General features: G+C 50.4%; 1 protein-coding gene across 3 annotated transcripts in view; it reads left to right on the top strand.

Moving 5' to 3' along the window:
• The window catches only part of LOC137612284 (zinc finger E-box-binding homeobox 1-like), a 32,038-nt gene extending 25,199 nt beyond the window's left edge, over positions 1 to 6,839 (top strand). For 2 of the 3 annotated variants that reach the window (XM_068340742.1, XM_068340744.1), the window contains 6 exons: positions 1,287 to 1,451; positions 1,546 to 1,748; positions 2,011 to 2,128; positions 2,214 to 3,868; positions 3,947 to 4,133; positions 4,969 to 6,839. In XM_068340742.1, the coding sequence (XP_068196843.1) occupies positions 1,287 to 1,451; positions 1,546 to 1,748; positions 2,011 to 2,128; positions 2,214 to 3,868; positions 3,947 to 4,133; positions 4,969 to 6,269 (3,629 nt within the window). In that variant the 3' untranslated portion in view covers positions 6,270 to 6,839. The remainder of the gene's footprint in view (positions 1 to 1,286; positions 1,452 to 1,545; positions 1,749 to 2,010; positions 2,129 to 2,213; positions 3,869 to 3,946; positions 4,134 to 4,968) is intronic. The other variant, XM_068340743.1, reaches the window with a different exon arrangement.
• Positions 6,840 to 11,210: the final 4,371 nt, after the last annotated feature.

Here is an 11,210-nt window from a genome sequence, read left to right as displayed (position 1 = left end):
GTGAGGGGGGGGGGATCTGGAAAGCTTTGGGATGAGGTCATGGGAAGCAGAGATCTGATCGTCTGAAAGGAGGCTCAGCAGCGCTCAGGCTGGTCCCGCCCCTCTTTTATAACACACACACACACACACACACACACACACACACACACACACACACACACACACACACACACACACACACACACGCAGCTGCACCTGTCTCTGACAGGGCTCAGCAGGAGGGGCGTGGCCTTTGGCTCCGGTCCTGCCTGTGTTTAAAATGCCCCGTCTCCGTGGCAACGCTGCTCAGGGTCGCACCTGAGCGCTCGCCCCCGTCCGTCGCCGGTGAGGTAACGTCTCCGTCGGATCGTGCCGACGGGACGGCACAGACCGTAGATCATCGCCACGGCGACGGATGCCCGTGTGTGAGAGCTGCTCGTCCTCCACGTGTGATGTCATTCTGCTTCGGCCAATGAGACGCGAGCAGGTGTGTGAGGCCTTCACCGATCCAGACTTTCTCCTGATGCATTCACGGACACGTCGGATGGTATTTAAATGGAAAACGTGTTTGACGTCCTGGAGTAGCTGACTGCGGTTGCCAAGCAACCATTTAGCAACAGCTAGTCAGCGCAGGCTGTCAGCAGATATTAAAACCAACGGATAAGAATCTCACCTCCAGGACGGGCGCCGGTTTCATCAGCGTCTTCAACCATTTCCTCCCGTGAACCCGTGTCGACTTTTATCTGGTTGGTCATGTGATCAGACTCCATCACAGCCATTATTAAAGCGTGATCTGACACCGGATGCGTGTCGGCGTGTGGCGTGAGGCGTGAGGCGCGAGGCGTGTGGCGTGAGGCGTGAGGCGTGAGGCGCGAGGCGTGAGGCGTGACTGAGAGGTGGTTGTGGCTCACGTGGCGTTCAGGTGCTGGCGAATGACTCGCGCCTCGATGGTCACTAAAAATAACGAAGATTTTATTGAAGAGATAACGGGTAAAAAAATAAAATCAATAATAATAAAATAAAAATAAAAAATTAATTAAATAAAATTAAAGAAACGGCTGATCAATAATAATAAATAATCCTTTCTTCTTCGGCTTTGGTGCTGACTCTGCAGAAACTTGAGATAAACGTCACCAGTTGATGAAGAGGAACCATCACAGAGGATTATATGGCCTTTGGCGCCCTCTGGTGGTGAATTTGTGTAACAGCACCTCAAGGATATTCTTAACTTCTGGAAATTCACCTGGAAAAAAAAACATTTCAGCGTTTCTGATCCTATGTTTGCTTTTTTATTTTATTTTTTTTAGTGAAAGAGGAGTGTGTGTCAGAAGACGAGGAGGAGGAGGAGGAGGAGGAGGTGAAGGATACTCTTGTGGAGGAGATTCTCCAGCAGGGAGACACGGCCATCATCTACCCTGAAGCTCCTGAGGATGAGCAGAGTCCAGCCGAGGCCGGCGGCGCCGACGAGAACGGTAACGTCCGAACGCGTCCGAAAGGTTCTACAGGTACGTCTCCAGGTCCGAGCCCCGCCCTCTTTCACGTTCCTCTTCCCGCCCTCTGTCGCAGGCACGCCGGATTCGTTCTCCCAGCTGCACACCTGCCCCTACTGCTCCCGGGGCTACAAGCGCAACGCCTCGCTGAAGGAGCACATCAAGTACCGGCACGAGACGAGCGACGACAACTACAGCTGCTCGCACTGCAGCTACACCTTCACCTACCGCTCGCAGCTGGAGAGGCACATGAACCACCACCGGGGCAGCAGGGAGCAGGTGGGGGCAACAACTGGGCCACCAAAGTCCGAACAGCTAGATAATCAATGTTCTGAGCTTTTTTTTTTGCTATTGGGGGCCACATTTGGCCCCTGGGCCTTGAGTTTGACATGTAAGCTAGATGATCAATGTTTTTAGCTTTTTTTGCTAACAGGGGCCACATAAAATGATCTGAAGAGCCACATTTGGCCCCTGGGCCTTGGGTTTGACACATGTGAGCTTTGATGTTCTGAGCTTTGATGTCTTGACTTTGATGTCCCAGCGCCACACGTCTCAGTCGACGGGGGGAACGGGCGGAACCCGCAAATTCAAGTGCACTGAATGTTCCAAAGCCTTCAAGTACAAGCACCACCTGAAGGAGCACCTGCGCATCCACAGCGGTGAGTCGTCGCCCCCGACGACACCCCCCGCCCCCCCAAGGACCTCGAACGCCAGTTTTAAACGGATCTTTGTTTCCATTCGCAGGAGAGAAACCGTACGAATGCTCCAACTGCAAGAAGCGATTCTCCCACTCGGGCTCCTACAGCTCCCACATCAGCAGTAAGAAGTGCGTGGGCGCGGCGCCCCCTAACGGCGTCCCCCGAACGCTGATCAAATCGCCCACGCCTTGCGCCCAGATGGCGCCGGTGGTCATCGCTCCGGCTCGCACCGCTCTGAAAGAGAAGCCGGACAGCAAGCCCCTCCAGGAGCAGCTCCCCCTCACCCAGATCAAATCAGAACCTGTGGAATACGAGTGCAAGCTGGGGACGCCGGCGACGTCTTCCGTCGCCAACGGCGTGGTGAACGGAGGGACGGCGCCGGCTGCGGCCGCGCCCCAGGGTGTGGCCATGGTGGTCCCCACCATGGGCCTGATGTCGCCCATCAGTATTAACCTGAACGACCTGCAGAACGTCCTCAAGGTGGCGATGGACGGGAACGTCCTCCGGCAGGTGTTGGGGACGGCCAATGGGGTGGTGACGCAAGGGAAGCAAGGGATTGTGGTCCAGCAGCCCCAGCAGCAGATCATCAGCCTCCCGGCCTTCGTGGATCACGACGGCACCACCAAGATCATCATCAACTACAGTATCAGCCCCGCCGCCGCCGCTGCCACCGCCGCCCAACCCCACAACCCCACCCCCACTGTGAGCGCCGCCGCAGCCCCTGCCCAGAAAACGGGCAAATCCTCCACCCCAGACATGGTCGACCTCAACGTAGTGAAGACGGAACCGGAATCGGTCGCCGTCACGCAAACGGAAACTGTGAAGACTTCAGCCGCGATGCCAAAAGCCGCCACCGGGGGCAGCAGCACCTGTTTGCTCTGCGACGATTGCCCCGACAACCTGGAGGCGCTGCACCTCCTCCAGCACCGCAAGGCCGCCAACGGCGAGGCGGTGGACTCGGCGGCGCTGGACCCTTCCTTCGCCGACCTGCTGAGCGAGGCGGGGGTGACCCTGGAGGAGCCGCCGGTTGAGGACCTCCTCTCGCTGCTCAAGACTTACTTCGCCTCCAACGCCAATCCCAACGAGACGGAGCTGGAGAAGATCTCCGAGTCGGTCAGTATTCCCGTGGATGTGGTCCGGAAGTGGTTCGCCAAAATGAACTGCGGGAGAAAGTTGGGGAAAGAGTCCAAGAAGTGTGAAAACGGCGGTTCCGTTGCCACGGTTACCTTGAGTCGGACCGGAGAGGCGGAGGAGGTCCCCAACAAAGACTGCCCTTCGTCGTTCAGCCTCAACGCCGGCGACCTGGTCATCGTGAAACGGGAACCCGAGGACCCGAACGACCCGGACTCCCAAGCCGAGCCGCTCGACCTCTCCCTCCCCAAACACTTAGCGTCCGACGCCAAAGCCACGCCGCCCCCCCTGAAGCAGCAGGACCAGCCCCTGAACCTGACCTGCCTGCGGAAGGAGCAATTGGAGGGTCGGACCATCTACGTGGCCGCGCCCCAGAAGGGACGTCCGGTCAACATTGTCACCGCCGCCCAGCTACCCACGCTGGTGGCCATCGCCGGCCAGGGCGCCGTCGGGTGCCTCGGCGCCATCAACACCAAACGCACCATCCTCATCCCGCAGCTCACCTACACCTACGCCACCCCCGGGGGCGGCACCGCCGGGGCAAAGACTGTTGTGCTCAACGGCCACAAGGTGTGTGACGTCCACGATCGGCGATCATTAGATCGACTAGATTTCCACGACTTTTAACGGTTTTTCTTTCGCATCCAGCAGCAGGAGAAGAAGCCGGACAGCGGCTCCGACGGCGTTCCCGCGGGGGAGGAGCCGAGCGACTCCGACTCGGCCGTCCTGACGAAGAAGCGTCGGCTGGAGAACGGAAGCGTCTACCCCTGTGACCTCTGCTCCAAAGTCTTCCAGAAGGGCAGCTCGCTGCTCAGGCACAAATACGAACACACAGGTACGCCGTCAAACGTAGCGCCAGGCGCGGTTTTAGCCTTTGAAGCAGGGGGGGTCCAAACTTCTTCCTGTAAGGGCCACAGAGCTTTTCCCTTCTCTGCTGGGGGGCCGGGGTCAGAAAAACTGACGATTGCAGGGATTCCTAAATGTCAACATGTCTTGTCTTTCAGAAAGCCACACATAACCAATTATTAATGCATCTTCTGCACTAGAAGACGCACCTTCAATGAATGACCTATTTAAAAAAATGAAATAAAATAAAAAGCACGTTACCGTCACGTTTTCTCCCGACTTTGCTCGCGCTTGGCGGCGAGAGAAAAGGCGTTTGTTTCGCGTTCGACTTCCAAATTTTGTACGACTTCTAAGACAAAAAATTTCTGAATTTTTTTGGTTGAATTCCGATTTTTTCGATGCATCGATATATATATATAAATAGAAAAAAAGTCACGAAATGAATAATAACACTATTAATGAAATAGATAATAACCAAACTGCTTTTCAGGGGGCCGTGCCAAAAGTAGAGGAGGGCCGCATCCGGCCCAGGGGCCGTGGTTTGGGGGACCACTGCTTAAAAGCGTGATCTCACCCCTCGTGAAACGATTGCGGTTGTGTTTTAGGGGGACAGCTGGCCTGTAAATGTTTGATGGAGGTGAATTCACTTCCAGCCAACACGGAGGCGTAACGCTGTTTTATGGGAGTCTGTTAGCGGTTAGCAGCCCGCTACACTCGCGCCACGGTTCCAGCGTGACGTCGTTCAGTGGGGATTTAGCGAGATGTTCTTACAGACGTGTGATAAAATGGTGTGATGTGACGTTTGGCTGATTTCCCGTCTGCAGGAAGGCGTCCACACGAGTGCAGCATCTGCAACAAGGCCTTCAAACACAAACACCACCTGATCGAACACTCGCGGCTGCACTCGGGGGAGAAACCCTACCAGTGCGACAAGTGCGGGAAGCGGTTCTCCCACTCGGGTTCGTACTCGCAGCACATGAACCACCGCTACTCCTACTGCAAGAAGGACGACGGGCTCGCCGTCGCCGTGCGCCGCGTCCCGCCGGAGCTCGGCGGCCCAGGCGTCGTCGGGCTGCTGCCGGACAGCCGGACCACGACCCCGCCCTCCCAGCTGGACTCGGACGAGAGAGACAGCGAGGAAGAGGAGGAGGACGAGGACGAGGAGGAGGAGGCCATGTGCATGGACGACATCCGGGTGGTGCAGGTGGACGACGGCGAGTGCGAGATCTACGAGGGCAACTTCGACGACGACGACGAGATGACGGAAGAGGAGGTGATGAGGGAGGAAGAGGCGGGGAAGGAGAGGGGAGGTGAAGAGTTTGTCTGCGACGTGGTGGAAGTGGAGTTGGGGGACGATCACGTGAGGGACGAGGAGATGGAGGAAGTGTCAGAAGAGAAGGAGGAAACGGCGGAAAAAGATGAAGCAGTGGGAGAGAAGGAGGAAGCAGCAGAAGAGATGGAGGAAGTGGCAGAAGAGAAGGAAGAAGCAGTGATGGAGAAGGAGGAAGCGGTAGCGGAGAGGGAGGAAGCAGTGGAAGAGGAGGAGGAGGAAGCAGTGGCAGAAAAGGAGGAAGCAGTTGAAGAGAAGGAGGAAGCAGTGGAAGAGAAGGAGGAAGCAGTGGAAGAGAAGGAGGAAGCAGTGATGGAGAAGGAGGAAGCAGTAGCGGAGAGGGAGGAAGCAGTGGAAGAGAAGGAGGAAGCAGTGGAAGAGAAGGAGGAAGCAGTGATGGAGAAAGAGGAAGCAGTGGAAGAGAAGGAGGAAGCAGTGGAAAAGAAGGAGGAAGCAGTGGAAGAAAAGGAAGAAGCATCAGATAAGAAGGAGGAAGCAGCTGGAGAGAAGGAGGAAGCAGCTGGAGAGAAGGAGGAAGCAGCTGGAGAGAAGGAGGAAGCATCAGATAAGAAGGAGGAAGCAGCTGGAGAGGAGGAAGTACTGGAAGAGAAGGAGGAAGCAGCTGCAGAGAAGGAGGAAGCATCAGATAAGAAGGAGGAAGCAGCTGGAGAGGAGGAAGTACTGGAAGAGAAAGAGGAAGCAACGGATGAAAAGAAGGAAGTAGCGGAGGAGAAGGACGACAAAGATAGAAGCGTCGGCGCCGAAGCCGTTGAGGAAGCGGCGACCGACGGATGATGGAACGATTCCCTCGACAGAACTGCAGAGAAGCTGCGGCGGTCCCCCCCCCCGATCCAAACGGTCCACTACTGTGTACAAAAACCCAGGTGTGCCTGAACTTGAAACAAAAAAAACAAAACAAAAAAAAGACAAAAAAAAATCTCGTGGAAATGAATTATCAGTGTTATCAACTGTTTATAGAAGTACAGATTTTAAAGCAACCATCCTGTTAGACTTGTTACTGAGACACCCCCGGGTTGTTTTACTGTTTGTCTTCATGCGTTCAGTGTTACTAACGTCGTTCCGTTTTGGTTTTAACCTGTAAAGACGAGAAAGATTTCTATAACCTTTTTATTGCCAATGGATTTTTTCCTAAAATCAGTATTTTATTGAGTTCTACGAACAAAAAAAAAACCTCTGCACTACAGTATTCCTGGTTTACCTATGGATACATGCCTCATGCATCGTATGCCCGTCAGTGTTACGTACGTACACCAGCTAGCCAGATGTTGTCTGTGTTAGCCTTTGCTAGCTAGCATTACCTTTGTTTTCAGTTTGACTGTTAGCCTTAAGGAAAACAAAGCATTCTTGGGGGTGGGGGGTGGGTAGAGGGAGGGGGATGGGGAGTCTTGGGGGGTGGTGGGTGGATGTGGAGTTTGAACACCATAACCAAATTTGTCCTATCAGGGAAGTAGAGTCACAACCTCAAAGCCAGCAATCGGGCGCCGGCGTTGGGCGAATCCGACCGGATCCGCCCCTGCCCCGACCCGCTCCGGCCGTCGTTTAACCCCCCCAACGTCGGCGCCCATTCGTACAAAGCTTCTCCTTATTTTTGGCGGACCCGACTCCCGATTTGCGAGTCGAGTTTGTTTGTTTTTTCCGAGCTGGGTTCTGAAGTCATACCGTATGTGAAGGAGCTCCGCCCCGATGCCTCCAGCCTTATGCAAGACCTGTGTGCTGTTAAAAGTGCCATTGAACAGTGTTATCATTTCTTCTTCTCTCATGTAGCCAGTATTATGTCCCTTGTTCTGTTTCTGACACCCATATTGACTAATGTTTGTCCACTTGCACAGAACAGCGACGTTTGTCACGATTTGAGACTTCACGGGAAAATGAATTTGGATTATTGTACACGTATTTGTACCACATGTGGAAGCAGTTTGGTTTTTAATTTGGGTTCTTTTTCTTTTTCTTTTTTTTTTTTGTGTTTCTGTGTCGTTTCGGGTCGTTTCTGTTTCCGGGTTAGTTCAATCCGGTTAACTCAAACCCGAGTTGATCGCCACAGGGTAGCATTGAGAGCGCTGCTAAATGTCAACTCTCTTCTATCGTCAGTCGGGTTCTTGGTTTGTCCCTTTAAACGTTACCGTAGTACACTGTTATGACGACTGGAACTCTTCCTGTATCCAGGTGCCGGAACCGGATCCGTCTGGGACCCGGGTCCACACACACACACACACAGCTGAGAAATTCAGAGCCAAAGCTACCCAAGAGAAACCGATTGCTGAACTAACGACGCATTTGAACCGTCAGACACGATTCTAAGAGATAATTCGGCAGAAATCGTTTTTTCAAAACAGACCCCAAACCCAACCGGAGATTATAAAACCGTTAGATGTGCGTTATGGAGCGCTTACCTGTGGATACGAAATGAAAACAAAAAGAGTGTTTGAAGGCAACGCAATCTGTCCCCACTCGATGTTCAAAGATTTACTCGTGACAAAAAAACCCCACATTTGTTTACAGGAATGTTCTGCTGAGGCGGCAGAATTCCAGCGCGACACTCGGCAGGCTCAGGAAAGAAAATCGAAAATTGGAAGTTAAAACAACGGTGAAACTTTGTGCACTTGTTTTCAGTTACTAAATAAAAAAAATAAAAAAAAGCTGTGGCAAGCTGTCCCGCACTTCAGGAAACAAACGTTAGTGAATGTGGTCTCTGTTTGCAGTTTATTTTGACCGAACAGTGTTTTTATTTGTCTTTTTATTTGTCCTCTGTTTTGTTCGTCTCAACAATGGCAGTATTAGAACCCTTTTCACAGATTAAAAAAAATAAACTGTACCTGTTTAGTTTTTAGAAGACTTTTTTATATTTATGTGTCTTATTTTTATATTTTCTTTTACGGTTATTTATTACACATTGTAGTGTACATTACTGTAGTATGAATTGATACAATAATATATTTTAGTATGAAAAATAATATCAAGACAAACAAAGAGAAACTCCAACGCGTTTGTTTTACCAAAAAAAAAGGAAAAAAAAAGAAAACCATCAAAATTTGAGACATGTATTCTGTAAACATCTGTTTTAAGCTGAAAAAAAAGTTTTAAAAAAAATTTAAAAAAAAGGCAGGAATGAAGTGAGAAACTGTTACATGTGCATCTGCTCTTTGCGTCGTTATGAAGCTACTGAATTCTCTGTGATTTTAAAAGCATGAGTTGTCGCCGTGTTAATGAAGGATCTTGTTATGAAGTATTCAGTTTTTTTTTTGTTTTGTCCAAGCCAAAATTTTAAATCATCCGCCTTCCCTTTTTTTCCGTTTTCGTGCCAACTCTTTACCATTGTACTGTCGAAGGCTGCATACCGTCTGTTCCGCCCCCCCACCCTTTGTAAATTCACTGTCTTTTTTTTTTTGTATTGTTTTTATTTTAGATTTGCTCCATTTTTATGACTCCCCATCACAATAAAATATAAGACAGCACTTGTGAGTCACATGATTTATTTCCCAGCGTCCTACTCGTCTGTAGAGAAACGTTTTCAACCTCTAAGTGAAGCATCGCCACAGGCGGGGTGGTGGCGGTGGCTGATGACTCTGCTGTGCTGACATAATTTCATTGAATCATCATTTTTCGTACTGTTTTTCTGCTCATAGATGTTTTATTTTTTTTATAGTACGTCAGCTGATGTGATGTAATCTGTCAGAAAATTCACATTTCAGCTTGCTCAGACCTAGCCTAATAAAGCTAGCCATGCTAAATTGGCTGTAAATGAAATATCAGGCGTCAAACACGTCAAACAGATGTTCTGTTATGATCAATAACTTGATCAGAGATGAATAGAAACATCTCAACAGGGTTTAAGTTGTCGAAGTGAAGGAACACCTAAAATCGACATGGAAGAAGTGAAGTCTCAGGTCAATGAGTTCAGCGCTAATCACTCCAATCATTGATTAAAGAGCCGGGATCATTAATTCCAGCTGCTCTCTCCTCTCTGGAGGTCCATCCAAATATAAATCAGTGAAAGCCAACCATCACTTTTTCAGCTCCTTGGAGAAAATTGCTGATTATCCACATGGCTGATTTCACTGAGCAGAAGTTATTAGAAGGAAAAATAATCAATGAAGTCACAATGGAGGGAGGCGGGACGACCAATCAGTCAGCGGCGTTCATTATCTGTGAGCGAGCGACACTTGAGTCCGAAGCGTTTTCATCTCAATCTCCACTCAGGTAAAAAAAGAAAAGTGAAAATTAATTTCTTTTAATACTTGAACCCAAACTAATGAATCAAAGCTGAACTTTTCTGTTTGGGCTGTTTTTGTGTGAAAGGACTTTAAATTGGTGAAGCGTGATAAAAAAAACAAAGAGAGCAGCTAATTTAAACAGACGTTAAGCGTCTCTGTGGCCTCGTCTCTCTGAGGACATTTCTAATATTTCACACCGTCGCGTGAAAAAATGTTTTATTGGTGGAATAACTCCCATCATTACGGCTCTATATGGCTGCTGCGTCGTGTTCTCCATGGACCTGTTTTTATGTCCCAGCAGGTGTTTTGCATTTCAAAGATGGGAAACATCTGCTGTGGAATGTTTCACCTGACAGATTCAGTTAGAGGGAGTCGAAGCTGTTCTTCTTCTCACCAGTGGGGGGCAGTAGAGGACCTCCTGAGGCTGTTGGTGCAGCGTTGAACTACGGACCCTGTAAAGGTTGGTACGGCGACTGGATACATCCATTTTCACATAGATGAGATGATTATGGAGAAGATGCAGGGTACACCCCAGACGTTTCGCCAGCACAGATCAAGAAATAAGTATGAGACATCACAGAATTCGCTGGTTTCCAGAGGAACGTGTTTTTGGATGTACCGTGTGACCTTTCAGTCATCCGATATTTACTTATGGAGCTGCTGAACGATGACATCATCCGGCGTGAACATAAACACATCATCTGCAAACAGATTGGTGTTAAAATACAGATGGTCCAACACGCCTCGGAGCGTTTCCGCGCGCAGATGTTCAGAGATGTTCACCTTCAGCGGAAACGCATTCGGCTCGTTTAATGAGCTGCTGGAACATCATCATCATCATCATCATCATCATCATCATCATCATCATCAGCTCAGAATGCCGCCAGCGATCACAACTCATTTCACGCCGCTGCAGTTCGTGATGCTGCAGAAACCATCGATTCATCAAAATACTTGAGTGACATCACACGAATAATTAAAATAAATATACAATCAGCTGATGAAGACTATGAGAGATGAGATGAAGGTCACACACAGGAAAAAACAGTGGTGCCCCCTCAGGAACTGTCTGAACACCATGGAGATGTTAGACACCTGGACGTGGCTTAATGGCCTCGATTGACGGGCCCTGCGCCCCCTACAGGTCAGGACAGGCACAGCGGTTCTTCTGGATGTTCCACCAATCTGGTGTGACACCCATTAAACCTGAAGGGGATCCATAAAGGGACAATTCATCAGTGGGGACGCCAGATGAACACACACACCCGCATAAAAACCAAATGTCCAACATTTATTCTTCACACACCTGAATCTCGTTTTTACGCTTCTGCACACACGAGGCCTCGGTTTTTATATGGGAGCGATTTATGGGGCCCCCACCAGAGTTATGGACCCCCCCTCCACCACCACCGCCAGCAGCAGCAGCAACAGCAGCAGGGGGTCGGTGCGCGGCGACCGACGCCTGCTGAGGTGATTTATCGTCTCGTTGAATGAGTTTGCTGCC

The sequence above is a fragment of the Antennarius striatus genome, chromosome 18, assembly GCF_040054535.1.
Source record: "Antennarius striatus isolate MH-2024 chromosome 18, ASM4005453v1, whole genome shotgun sequence".
In the NCBI taxonomy this organism is placed as follows: Eukaryota; Metazoa; Chordata; class Actinopteri; order Lophiiformes; family Antennariidae; genus Antennarius; species Antennarius striatus.
The sequence above is the reverse complement of the archived record's forward strand: the minus strand, read 5'-3'. Positions and strand labels throughout refer to the sequence as shown.